This window comes from Platichthys flesus, chromosome 2, assembly GCF_949316205.1.
Source record: "Platichthys flesus chromosome 2, fPlaFle2.1, whole genome shotgun sequence".
Taxonomy (NCBI): Eukaryota; Metazoa; Chordata; class Actinopteri; order Pleuronectiformes; family Pleuronectidae; genus Platichthys; species Platichthys flesus.
The window spans coordinates 18,875,834-18,890,117 of NC_084946.1; the positions used below are offsets into that span (position 1 = coordinate 18,875,834).

At 42.4% G+C, this 14,284-nt stretch overlaps 1 protein-coding gene across 1 annotated transcript in view; it reads right to left on the reverse strand.

Moving 5' to 3' along the window:
* The window catches only part of foxj3 (forkhead box J3), a 78,702-nt gene that overhangs the window by 15,886 nt on the left and 48,532 nt on the right, over positions 1 to 14,284 (reverse strand). The window contains exons 3-5 of the mRNA XM_062404380.1: positions 5,854 to 5,928; positions 2,710 to 2,793; positions 686 to 787 (exon numbers count right to left, since the gene is read on the reverse strand). Of these exons, the coding sequence (XP_062260364.1) occupies positions 686 to 787; positions 2,710 to 2,793; positions 5,854 to 5,928 (261 nt within the window). The remainder of the gene's footprint in view (positions 1 to 685; positions 788 to 2,709; positions 2,794 to 5,853; positions 5,929 to 14,284) is intronic.

Genomic DNA, 14,284 nt, shown 5'->3' on the forward strand with positions numbered 1-14,284 from the left:
TTGTAGGCTTTTTAAAAGTACTCCTGAGAGATGCCCCCACCGGGCCCAGAGGATGAGAGCTTAAGGTTAAAAAGCCTATTTAAATTTCAGAGTGAGAGGCACACTCGAAGCTAACAGCTAGCAGTCCCTGTAGCTTTGCTCTGTGTTGTGCAAGCTTTTACACATATTAGAAAAAAAGAAAAAACCACTGAGAGCAGACAGAGGCAGCAGCAGGGGTGGTCACCTGTAGAGCGGGAGCGTAATGTGGTCACAGAAAGAGAAACACGACTCTGGGCGTCAACCTCCACTATAGGTGCCAAAACACAGACATCCCATGCAGAATGCGGAGTATCCCATTACATGTGTAGACAGGGTTGTATAAGGTCTACCGGGTTGCATAGGGCCAAGTATCAGTATGAGCATCATATTTCCGTGCTGAAGATAACAAGAGCCTGCTCCCTGTTGTTGTGGAGGAAAAAAGGTGCTGCAGTGCAGAGAGTTGTGTATTTTGGTGTGGGTTGCATTGCGGAGAAGCTTTAGGAATAGGAGCGTGTGCTTGTGCGTGCATGAATATCCCCTCCACTAGAGTGCTCCTCTCTCTGTGGGGAATAGTGCTGTAGGTGGTTAGAGAAGTGGGTGGGGTCAGGGTGCAGCCGTGTAGCCAGGTGTGTGTTGAAGCTGGAGGCTGGATGGCTGGTTCTAGTACCTTGTTAGTCACAGTGTTGATTGCCAACGTTGGAGAGGCACTTCCAGAGATCATACACTCCATCCCCAAAGACTCAGACTCCAGGCTGTACGGCGTGGAAGCCTGTGGGGGTTGGGGGTGTAGAGGTAGACAGAAAAAAAGAAAAAAAGATTTAACATTATCCAATTATCAAACACACAAGATCCCACAGCAGGTTGTACGGTTAAGATGAGTATTATGTTTGTGACAAATTTTCTGCTTAGACGAGACACACAAAACTAAACCAGAACTGTTTTCATATGACAGAGCATAACCTTTATTTAGGTCACATTTGAGCTGTGCTTTCTGAGAAGATGGAGGCAGACTCCATCCCCACCCTCACCTTGTACAACACACACACACGCACTCACGCACTCACGCACGCACGCATGCACGCATGCACGCACGCACGCACGCACGCGCGCACACCCTTGTCTGTATAGGCTCACTGTTGGGTGAGATAAGTCTGCCATGCCTGTCTCCCAATACTGCTTACTGTAAGAGGATTGGCTGCCAACAATACCATTTTTTAATTCATGATAAACATAAATGAGATTTCACAAACTCTCAATTTCAGTGTGAGACTCTTAATGGAATGCCTTGTAGGCAGACAGTGTCTGGAGGGGGAAGGGTGAGCACAGCGCATGTGTCATAAAGAAAACACACTCTTCACTCTGTGTGTTCTTTTCTGTCATGCTCATATGAACACAACTGCATCAGGAGAGCTTTGCTTAAATCTGCTGGCAGAGTCGCATATTGCCCTGTATGTACCCCTATATTCTTTGTATATACGCAATCTCACACCAACAAACAGATGCTTTTCAGTGAATGAAAGTGATATTATTCTGATGATGTAGGGTGACACCATGGACATTTACTGTTGTCACTTCTGTGCTCGTATGTGTGTGTGTGGTAAGATGCTTTAAGTCATGCACTGAAATCAAGACATTTTCCTGACATTTTTCCAGAGGGGCTGTATGTGAAAAATTTCAATGTGAGTCAGTTGTTCTGGAACTTTTACTATCAGCCCCCAAATAAAGTATCCACAAAATGTCAGAGGGACAATAAAAGTTGAGAAGATTCAGTGAGCAAGTGGGTGTGCTAAAAAAAATCTCACAATGGAAAAAGAGGTGCCAGACACAGAAGACACCAACAATAATGTCAAGTTTGTAAGATAATGAGATTCAATAGCTTTTGGCGATGCAGGCCAACGAGTTCATGTGCTGAAAAGGAAAACATGTGATATCCGCAACGGAATGAATACGTCATGTCCTGCCTCCTGCATGCTCTGCCCCTCAGCTACAGGTTCCAGAAATGTTCCGGTTGGTGAGAAGGCATCTAAGGCGGATATTCTCCTGCCGCGACATTCATATGAGAAAGGCAAACAAATAAGTCATGAGGTTTATGTCGAAAAACTGCTTAGAGAAAAATGTTGTGTGTTAGCATGTGTGCACGAGTCTGCCTCTCATAGCCTCAGGTCAGCCACATTGTAAGCCCAAATGTGAGGGAAGACGAGACAAGAGTCCTTTAAGTCGGGAAGCCCCAGGGCCAGGTCAATTCGAGCCGCTGCCTAAAAACATGTACAGCTACGCCTAACGCTGGACGAAACTCATCCATAATTTAGACAAAAGCAACCGCTCAGAGTAGCCGGTGCACACAACTCTGCATTAATTGATGTTTGTTAAAAAAGAAGTGAGTGAAGAATGTAATGTATGTAATGGGTGCCTGGGGCGTAGTTTATTAATAAGGAGCCCACTTCATGACAGGATACGGAGCAGCTGGGAGAGGCAGTTAAAAAAACCTCTGGATAAGAACTCCTTCTAAATGAGTGTGTGTGCGTATGCATGTGTGTGACTGCATGTGGTAGATGAAGAGCGGGAGAAAGTAGGAGAGAAAGGAGGGCAATAGGAAAAGAGAACCAAGGCAGAAGTAGAGGGCAAGAGTCACAGAAAGAAACAGAACCAAGCAGCAGAAGAGCACTTAATATTTGTTCTCATCAGACTCACTCGCTCTCCAGAACGCGGCCTCTTCTTTGGCCGTGTAGGCAAGGCATCCTCCTTTGGGTTGGTGTCGATGGCCCAATAAGAGCCCTGTGGACAGAGGAAAGACCTGTGAGCTGATAAGATACAACAGATTGCTTTCTCATGTGACATTCATTGGACGTACTTAAACATTTCCTCCCTGGAATGACAGCGACTGCTATTCTTACTGTGCAATATTATTGAAAACTAGTAGGCCTCATCTGCTCTGATAAAGTCAGTCATCCAAGACTTTTATTTAAGTTGATAGCTGAGTTTTTGCGTGGTGTGTGGGTTTGCTTTTGTTAGTAAGTGAAGCTTCGCTTCTTCTCCTCTGTGGCTGCTTCTCAATGAGAGGCTGGTGAGGGCAGCTGGTGGTGGTGAAATGCTAAGCCTTTCCTGAAGCTGTACTTCCTCAGCCTCAGGTACTGAGTCAGAGCACAGTTGCCAAGGATGAACACAGTCTCAGCCGAGGAATCAAGGCAGCGCAAGCCCTGCCGCGTAGCTCTCTACTGGGGTCTGAGCAAGGATAATCAACGAAAGAACCGTCAGGGCTGGCTCTGGGGCTGCGGCTAGCAATTCCACAACCAGGTTGCATTATTTATCTTTGCATTCGGCCCCATTTAATTTATTTTTCAATGGTGTTCCTTCTCCAAGCCAACAGCAATGCAGCTTACAGTTGTTAAAAATTTGATTTGTACCCCAAGGCCCTGCAAGTTCTGAATTTATTTTTAATATTTCATATGACCCCCGATAGAATCTCAATTGTCAAGAGAAAGTGAGATCAGGACCTTTAAAATTACTTACTTTGCAGAGAGAATAATTGATATTTCCATAAGAAATTCACTGAACAACAACATGGGCCATAGAAGACCTATATCTTGAGTATCTACACAATAACTGCTGCATACACAATGCCCTGGTCTTGTTAAAGCCGGCAAATCCGTTTTTTCCCCCCGCTCACATACACCACTGCTGCAGCTGTTAAAATTAAAAGCCAGAGTTGGCCTATATTTGTCAGGGGGTTAAAATTATAAGTTTTAATATGTGCGTAGCTTTGGGGTCAATTAATATTTTCCTCAGAGGGAAGAATAATTCACAGCACAATCAACCATAGATGAAGAAACAGCACATATTGATGTAGGCTACAGCAGAAAACTAATTACACTTCCCATGTTCTGTTCAAAGGGCTTCAACTTAACAACGATGTGCAAAGGTGAAACGCATCCGTACATGTGGTCCGTCTCTTTGTTAAGATTCTAGGGTTAAAAGGCTCGCAGGAGCAGATGTTTCAAAATTAGAAGTTGCAGAGATAAAGCCAGGCTGCATGGTGTTTTTTTATAATTAGTGGGGGAAGCACACTTTAAGTTAAATCTCATGGGGGGGGAGTTTCTGCATTTCCCTTTCACCCACCCCCAGAGAGCACGCCGGGGAAAAAAGAAAAACATATAAAGAGTCATTAAATTATTCACAAATACACTGCAATATACTGTAGCTATGCTAAAGCAAGTGTCCGTGGAGTCTGGGGCAACAACAGACCAAAGCCACAATATGCTCTGCGGCCATAAAATACAGACCGCTGTAAAAAAAAAAGAAGAAAAAAAGATCCTGATAACAGATACACTCTACCTGCTCTCTTCCCGTAAATGACGCAGCCGCAGCTCATTTGCATACATCAATGTAAAATTATGTCATCTAGTTCCTCTTTTGTGTGTAAATATAACAAGGACAACCACAAACAGGTATGGAGATCATCCTGGCAAATTTAGGTCAAGACATACGACCAATTAAAGTTAGGATTATAGACGGTAGCCTTCACAAGCGGCGTATTTACCTCCGAGGTAGAGAGGAATTTGGTACAATACCAACTGCCATCTCTTACACCATCTCAGAGTGAGAGACAGACAGGGAGCGACAAGACTCTCCTATCTCATCCAACCAGCAGTTCTCATATTCCTGCCACATTACAATATTGATGCAACATATCAAGAGCGGCTAGCGCTTCTTTGAAGTTGTCTTCGGGGGGGAAGGGAGTGAGGAAAATTCCAAATTAAACATTAAGGATGCGAGCATGTTCGCCATGCATTTGGAATGGGATCCATACAGCAATAGATTATTTTGTATTTAGTGGAGCAGGTCCCAGGAGTGTCAATATCAGAGGATTACAGCAAAACATGAAATTAGCATTCAGTCCCCATCCTCTACACAGCTAGGCGTAGCTCTTCATGCATGTGTCGGTGTGTGTGTCAGTGTGTGGGTGTGGGTGTGTGTGTGTGTGTCAGTGTGTGTCAGTGTGTGTGTGTGTGTCAGTGTGTGGGTGTGGGTGTGTGTGTGTGTGTCAGTGTGTGTCAGTGTGTGTGTGTGTGTGTGTGTGTGTATGTAATTATTTGTGCGGTTCCCTAAGCATATGTAGCGTATGCTCCGACAGTGCTCGGATGAAATCTGGGTTAGGCTGCATATGGTTAGACCTAAGCACATCATAATACTAAATATAGGTCCATAGGCTCCTCTTCATGAACTACCCAGTTGCTCAGGGGACGCTGCTTCTCAGGTTGATGTCGCAAGAGATTGCAAAATAAATAAATGTAGGTGCTCCCACTGAGATTCAAATGTCAAATTAACATGTTGACTGTATATTCTCTGTCCGAATAGAAAAATGGGAGATAGAGAGCCGAGCAGAGAGCAAATGAGGCCGGCTTTTTTTAACCAAGTTGGTTTAGCACCTTAAGTAAATACTTCACAGATGCCAGATACTGGAAATGGCCCTGACTTTTACCCTGTTACAGCCCAATCTTCAAGCAGTTTTTGAATACTCTCTCCTCACCCACATCTGCTGTCTGTGCCAATCCCCAAAAAAATTGTCTATCCTTACATTTGAAATGCAATTCTGTGGGGGTGGGAGGTTCATAATAGATTACAAGCATGCCATGCATTTCCAGACTGTCAGAGTCCTGGCAGCCATTCAAAGGTTAACATTTTTTCTACCGGAGATAGCATGATGCACACCAAAAAATAACCAGATGTTGTAATAGTGAATTCTGTCAGCAATGGTTGCAAAGTCAACTCGAATTTAGTTTAGAATTACATGCATTCTTCTTTGTTCACAGTTAAATTAATGTTAGAAAGTCTCACCTTTCCAGGGTCATCTTTGGAGCGAGGCACTTTGAGAAAACACTTGTTCAAAGACAGATTGTGCCGTATTGAGTTCTGTGGGGAAAACACACACACAGAGGTGCAAGGTGAGTGGACACATATCAAAAATCAGCTGACCCAAACACGTCTGTAGTACATGAGTGTGGAGAGATGCAATGAGAGCACATAACTTGGTGGCATGTTTCATTTAAGTTTAATCACAGCTCCTGTGATCTGATGCGGCTTGTTTCAGCGGCGTCAGATCGGGCCTACAACTGTGACCAGTTCAGATTTCTCTCTACACAAATATACAGTAGCTCAATCTGTGCACAAAGACATCAGGAGGGAATATCTTCCATCAATGTCCAACAAACTGCATTCTGGTTGCACACATTGAATTCCATAGGCTCCAAAAAGAGGAGCCAGAAGGAATCCCACACTGGGATGGTTGCAGATACCAGGGCCTGATATTAATTAATGCTTCTGTGGCCTCCTGTGGGGGCAGGAAATAAATTATGTAGATCACTCTGAAAGTTAACTCATTACAGTGTTACGAGGTACTCTACAGCAGTGAAGAGGGAGGTACCTCCAGCTGCCTGATTGGGGGTGCGAAGGTGGGCTGGAGAGCGATGCTCCAGGCCTGGGCTAACCAGCCACAGCAAAGCCCTCAGAACCAGCTGGAGACAGGCCAGCCGAGGGCTTACAAGAGCCAATGTATGCACACATTTCTCCACTCCACTTTATAGAGTGGTATTGACAGATGGCAACACAAAAAAACTGTAGGATTCTCTCATGAGTTTAACGGATGCAGGAGATAAGTAGAGACAGGCAAAGAGAAGGAGGGAGAGAGGGAGGGAGAGAGATGGAGAGAGAGAGAGGGAAAGAGACTTCTTGTTCAGCACTATGTGCAATTATACCACAGGAGGGATGATAATGACAGCCTCATTGTAATGCTGTCAATCTCGCTGGTTAAATCACTCTGAAATGCCAGTGCAATCCTCTAACACTGCTCTCCAACAGATAATATTATAGAGGGTGAAACTGTGTCATAGTCAAAATAATCCTGTGCTTGTGCCAGAGAGGAATAATAAGTCAGTTTTAAGTTTGTCAAACTTAAAGTTTAAGTCAAACTTAAACCAATATCTATCTTTTTTCGGTGTTTAAGATGCACTGTGTCTTCACCTACTCCTGTTATGCAAAAATGAAATTGAAATATCTTAGTACTGGTGCCGGCATCTGTATCGAGGTCCTACCCATACACGTGCTTGTGCCAATCATGTTTCAGTCTCAGCCGTCAATTATGAAATTTCATCCTGTTATTTTTTAGCATTAATGATTAAAACCAAACTTATCAGAACGATGAAAACTTGAAAAAACATTGTTTGACTTATTTACTACAGTTTTTTCAATGTCTTATCTGCTAACATGGAGGAGGACTATGGTTAAACCAGCCATCAGGGCGATCAAAATCATCACGTTTTTACAATTGGGGAGCTGTTATGTGTCCATCTTGAGTTACAGGGTATAGTATCTAACGTGATTCCCTTTAGGTGTTAGATGATATATGGTTTGAGGTTTGCTCTTTCACACACAAATCATGTACCTACAAGTCTTCCATAATATATTTACAATATCACCCAAAGCACTGAGCTTTTCAAACTACAGTATGACATGTGATGGTAGCACTTGAGTCTCATTCTCAAAAGATTAAATATTTCCCAAAGAACTTCTACTGTAGCACTAAATATGCTTTTAGTAATTCGCTTTGGATGGTTGAACTTTTGTGACATCTCAATCTTTTCCTATCATGGCTGAATGTACTTATTGTAAGCTGCTTTGAAAGAAAAGCATCTGAAAAAAGGGCTGTAAGGTAAAAAAGGTTAACAGGCAGAATGTTTATTAAATTAAATATCTTGAGAGACATTATTTATAATCTACATAAACTCCTCTGCTGTACCAATGTATGTTCAATCCATGTTCAATTCAAATCATTGTTTCATCAAAATAAAACTGAAGAGATTAGCACAATATTTATTTTCTGACGCCTGGAAGACTGGACTGAAATATGCATTAATAGTGTTATTTTATAACTGAGCATGAGTTTGAATGAAACCAGAATGGACAGAGGAGAACTAGACCATAGTGCGGGATATTTTGACACTCTTTTTCTTGCCATGAACGTAATCCAATATAATTGACCCACATTCAAGCGAACCATAGCTGCTCTTCTTTGTGAAGGAGCAGATAAACGACATTCTAAACCACATGGCATTGTCTTTTAAATATAGATACAACTGATGTACAACTGTGAAGATATATGAAGTAACATCGTCCTACATTTCATATGATAAAATAATGTTCACTCAAAAGCTACAATATCAGATTGTTAGAAGAAAATTAAATTCATTATTGAGTCATTTGAATATTATGTTTTGAATAACTGATAAAACTTTATTATTATGGAAAAAATTCTGAGAGAATAAATTTGAGAAGCAGGAATCGACTAAAGTCGCTTTAATAAATATCTGGAAAGATTATGTTCGATTGCCGTTAACGTGCCATCAATCATTTATCAATTTATTTACCTATTGTTTTAATTTGAGCTTAAAGAATGTCAAGTATTAACACGAGTTACAAGTTTACAAAATGTTATGAACCGCTATGGTGTTACACACCAGGAAACATAAATGGAAAAAAAAAATTATAATTTAAAATTCAAAACCACTATTGGATCCTAAAAACAAGACATGGAAACAACCAAGCTTGTACTGCCATCAGTAAATCTATATGATTTCATGTAATCCAGCTGTATGCTACTCACTTTTCCTCAAAGCGAGAAAACTGCACTGTGATGATGCAGAAAAAGCATAACTATAAAATCAGACGAAGTCACATAGACTTGACACATACTGTAAGTGTGTCAACAGTGTGTGTCAGGCTAAGTAACAAGTTGGACTGACTGAGCACAACATTGAGGTCAGATCAACTTGATTTACACTCATCCCTGAATCCTCTGTTGAGGCTGCAGAGACAGCACCACGTACAGAGGCATTGTCCCTGGCCTCCTCACAGTTTAACATTAGTTCAGATGAATAAAACAGTGTGAACGCAGAGTGTGATCATACATAGTGGATGGTGACAAACAGATATGAGGCTCTCAATTTAGCTAGCCTATGGCACTTTAAAACTCCATGTCCAGCAGGGGAGTGTCTAAGTGGGAGAGTGTGTGATGCAATCTGTACGATGGGCATACACACTTAAGTACTTAAAACCAGTTTTCCTTCACAGCCTCTGTGTGTCGGAGTGCGTGTGTCAGTTGATACTAGGCGGACGGAAGCAACTGAAGTTGCAGAGAGAGGTGGCTCTATCCATTAAGGACCTTCTGCTGGGCCTAAATCATTGATACAGCAAAGCAGCCGATGCCTGCCGCTACATTAGAGGATTACTTTTTAATGAACTCTGCTCAGCCTGTTCCCTTCTCCTTCTGAAGGGACCTTTTCTTGCGATGTCCCATATTATGTCAGAAAGACTCTTTTCACTGCTTCAGAAACATGCGTGTGTGTGTGTGTGTGACACTATCAGACTTGGTCAACTGTAGGCAAAGACATATACCACAACTAAAAGAGGAGGTTAACATATTCCAGCAACAGCAGAGGAAGACAATTACGACCCTAACCCTAACCCTAACCCTGACACACATACAAGCACACACATATACATACATGTACATATATACATGCACACACATATACATATATACATGACCAAACAAACGCACAATATATATATACATATATACATGCACACACATATATCTGCAGCACAGAGGGAGGGGAAGTAGGTGGAGGAGGTCAGAGGGTGTGAGCAGTTGTACACAAAGTGAGTCAGACAGAGCTCACTGAAGGGGGTCCTACCCAAGTGCTGCCCAGCATCTACCTGCAACCCCCACAGAGCACTTCATATCCAAACTCAGCACAAGCCTGTGTGAGTGTGTGTGTCTGTGTATGTGGGATGCCTCCTACACACCTAAAATCACACACACCTAAAGCACATACACACACGAGCGTGTCTCTGAACAAATGGCGGTGATTTAACACACCAGGACAGCAGTGGAGGCGTAAGCAGCTCCGCCCTCGCTGCCCCCCCTGCTGAGGAGCGCTGCAGCTCAGCAGAAGGGCCGCCAGGGGAAAGTAGGTCAGGCTGACCTCTGCGCTTGGCGTGTCAAACGTTCAGAGTGAGCTAAAGGGACAGGCCATGTCAGAGCCCGGCTCCTCACAGCTGGGAAGGAGGAGGTACCCTGTACACTTGGTCAGGGACCCAAGGGAGCAAACCTGGCATGCTGGGACAGACCAACGTAAGCACACATACCAGTTATGACATAGGGACGAACACCAGTCACACTGTGGTTCAATATGAATACATCAGTGTCCTCATAGGCTGTTGGACCTCCCACTTTCACACCATCCCCTTGCAAGTTAAGGCATCTCGATAAAGCTTGAAAAACCCTAACCCTAACGAACAATCACTCACACACTCATGTATTAGTATTAGTCCAGTTGTGGTTTTACTTAACCTGAAGCATTCATGAGATCAGGTGAGAGTCTGAGATTAAACTCCAAATGGATGGAAACTGAGAAGAAGCTGGATATGCTGTCTTTGTGCTCAAACTGTTCTCCATCGCATTACAGTGTGTAGGGGGAGTTGTTTTCCTCTAAAAACAAGTCTTTTAAAATCATCGAAAAAAGTATGCACCGCACAGCCATGTGGAAATATTATACAGGTCTGTGTGACAACATCTAATGTTTCTCGTAAGGACTGTCTGAGACGTATTGTAGAGATTAGGGGAGAGTGACAAATTAAGACAACAAGATCTCAACAAATGAAAAGAAAATAATAATAGGAAGAAGGACATCTTAAAATTTGCAATTTTCTGCAGTATCAAAACATTGGAGTTAAATCTTTAATTACTTTATATAATTTTTATAAGTGATAAAATAATAGTAATTATTCAAAAGAGACATTTCCTGGTTCTAGATTATTCCCCCGAACATGTGATTTTTGTTGTAGGTAATTAAAGCATTTGTAATACCTTTACTTTCTGGGAACCATAATGGTTATTTTACATTACATTACATTTCATTTCATTTAGCTGACGCTTTTATCCAAAGTCTTCTTTAGACTACGGCAGAAAATGAGTAGACTTTCTGCTGTCCTAATTTCATTGGGGAGCTCGTTCCACCACTTAGGAGACAGGACAGCGAGCAATCGTGATTTTGTTGAGTTGTTAGCTCGCAGTGATGGAGTGAACGGGCTGGGGTGTAAAGTATCTATGACCGTTTTCAAAATGAATTAAATTCCTAAATTTTGAATTGAGAGCTGTGAAACGAAATTTCCCAAATTAGCAGCAGTTCCATTGACAGATTTAGAGATAGTCTAAAGCACACAATAAAGGAAATAGAAAATGAATACACACACACACACACACACACACACACACACACACACACACACACACACACACACACACACACACACACACACACACACACACACACACACACACACACACACACACACACACACACACACACACACACACACACACACACACACACACAGACACACAGACACACACACACACACACACACACACACACAGTATTTTTAGGCCTTTGTTATTTCATATGGACCCGGTGACATGCCCACCAACACAGAACAAACTCCTCAGCCTCGGGGATCTGCACCAAGGCCACGGAATGTAGCACCTTCTCTGTCTATTTGTAGTGGGTGTGGGAAGGCATGTGGGATGCCACAGTGTTCGTTCAGGAAGGCACAAAAAAAATTTCGACACACATACACACAGGTAGAGAAAGGTATGTTCGCGCAGGTGCAATCACCGGGTGATTTAATCCTGTTAGCTGTGAGAGGAGCTGCAACCTGAAGGCCAATGGAATGAGGCTGTGGAATGAGTAAAAACCTGAGGGGCGATGACAAAGGCATGTCAGATGCTGTGTGGTTCTCTTTCAGCATTTTAAAACCACTGTCACCTTGCTTTAATTGCTCAAAAGAGACTGTCAGGTAGATTTTCCGGGGCATCAGTGACACAAATAATTACATTGAGCACATATTAAAAGGAATATTTGATTCTATTTAGCACTTCTTAAGCATTTGTAACTACAGTGACACTTCCCCCACTGACACCATGCTGTCTGACTCAAGAAACCTGCCATATACACAACCTAACACCGCAAAGCTCTCATGCATCGAGCAAAACTACGAGAGACTAAAAGCCCACACTCAAATACCAATGAAGTCAACTGTAACGATTTTCGTCAGATTTTTGATCTGCCTCCCTTGGCATCAAGTAGTAATGTGTTGGCATGCTTGGTTTTAAAACCCTTAGTCTCTGATCTTCACCCACTTGTATGTTATTTTAATAAAACATGAACACTTTGCTTGCCTGCCGTGGAAAAATACATGCCAAGGTGAAATCTGTCATTCATGAAATAACCTGTTACTGTGTGCTCAGAGGACCCTGTGTCTGTGTCCGTAAAGCAACGAGAAAAGAAAATGGGAAAAACAGAAGATCAAAATGATCATTAACCTTTGGCATCTCGACCCAGGTCACCTCGAGTAGCACATTGAGGTATTATAGTAATTAAAACTCAAAAACTACTTCTGCAGAAGGAGATGGCACTATGGGGAAATTGTAGCCCCCCACAATCACCATCACCACCACACCCCACCCTAACAGTGGGCATTTGGCTAAATTAAACCCATTTTTCACAAGCAGGCTAATATAATGAGGGCGATGCATGCGAGAAAGAAATTAGCTTGATAAGCGATTACACGTGTGGACTCAAAAAGAGCAGTTAAAACCTTTCACAGCATTTGCATCAGTGAGATTTATATTGGACTTTATTATTAAGGTTTTTTAAAGAATAACAGGCTGTAATAAATGAAAATGAAAAAAAAAAAAAAAAAGAGTTAAAAAATCACAGCTGCCCACCGGCAACTACAGGGGATTAAAACAAATGTATGACAGCTAAGGTCACCTGCCTCCACAGGTGTATTGTTTCCAGAGGCCTGGTACATTCAAACTGCAGGAAAGGTGAAGAGAATGGACAGAGACAGAGGTGCTCGTACAGATGTGTAAAAGGAGAAACATTAAGTCTAAGTACAAGCGAGCTACAAAACTTTCTGAGGTAACATTTCTGATATGTTAAGCAAACCGTATTGAACCAAGTTGTCCACATATAAAAGCTAGATTTGATATTTTCGGGAAAGCTAGCAACACAACTCCAATCGACCCTCTCGTCAAAGCTACGTCCATATGAATGTGCACTGCACGACAAAGGCTGGAAGCTGACTCTTCAATGAATTGCTCGCCAGATTCTGACTATCGACTCCTCAGCAGGGTATGGCTCTCTGGCTTATGAAGACTACAATCATACACAGTGAGACAAATGGTCAGGGTGCAGGCAGGGAGGCACGTCAGTAGGTGTCACCGAGCCAAATGATTATTTTCCAGTTTACTTTCATTTATTGGCGGCTTTCGTGAAGTGAAAATTTGAAAAATAAGGTAAAAAAGAGTTTCAGAAACAATTTACCAACACTAACACTTTAACTGCTGTCACCTAAACTAAACAAGAAATTTGCAAATATATATAAAAATAAAACTTACTTACGTATCCTCCCCAACACCAAGCAAGCAAAGCAATCTAACTTTATCTCTAAGTAATTTTACTGAGGGATAGAGCGTACTATAGAGCTCAGACAATAGGCTGAGCCAATACAAAACACCCATAGTTCTCTCGTGGCATATAAGAAGTTTATGAATGCTGCACCAAGGATTTTCCCTTTTCAACAGAAGCATAGGGGTGAGAGACCAAAAGCTCCAATGTAAGTGTTTCTGAACTCAATCTCACTCAGGCACATGCACCCACATTCCCTTCGCTACCTGCTTTGTTGCTATAAGGCCAACCTTGGAATGGACCTGCAGAAATTCAACGGAAAAAAAACTTCTGCATTATTTTCTATGTGCCACTGAGGTCACAGCCCTGGCTTGAATGCTACATTTGAAATTCGAGCATTCCCCTCATAAATTGGAAGGCGGTCACTGCAGATCTGAAAAGCTATGCGGGAGGGGGGGAATTTCACTTAATGCAACACTGAATGGCAGGTCACACTGCAACAAAAGCCATGAGCCACTCGTATGAGACCTTTTTGATCACAGTCCTTCAGAGAGCTATCCATCTTTGTCTCTCTGTCTCTTTTGCCGATATTTGTGCCTCTCCCGCTCCGTCTCAGTCTCTCACTCAGAGCCAAACCACACACAGTCAAAGCTCTTTGTACAACCTCTGGTGTTGCAGCACGATTGAAAGGTGCAGAGTGTCTAAGTATGGCATGATTCCATTAAGTGGATTATTTC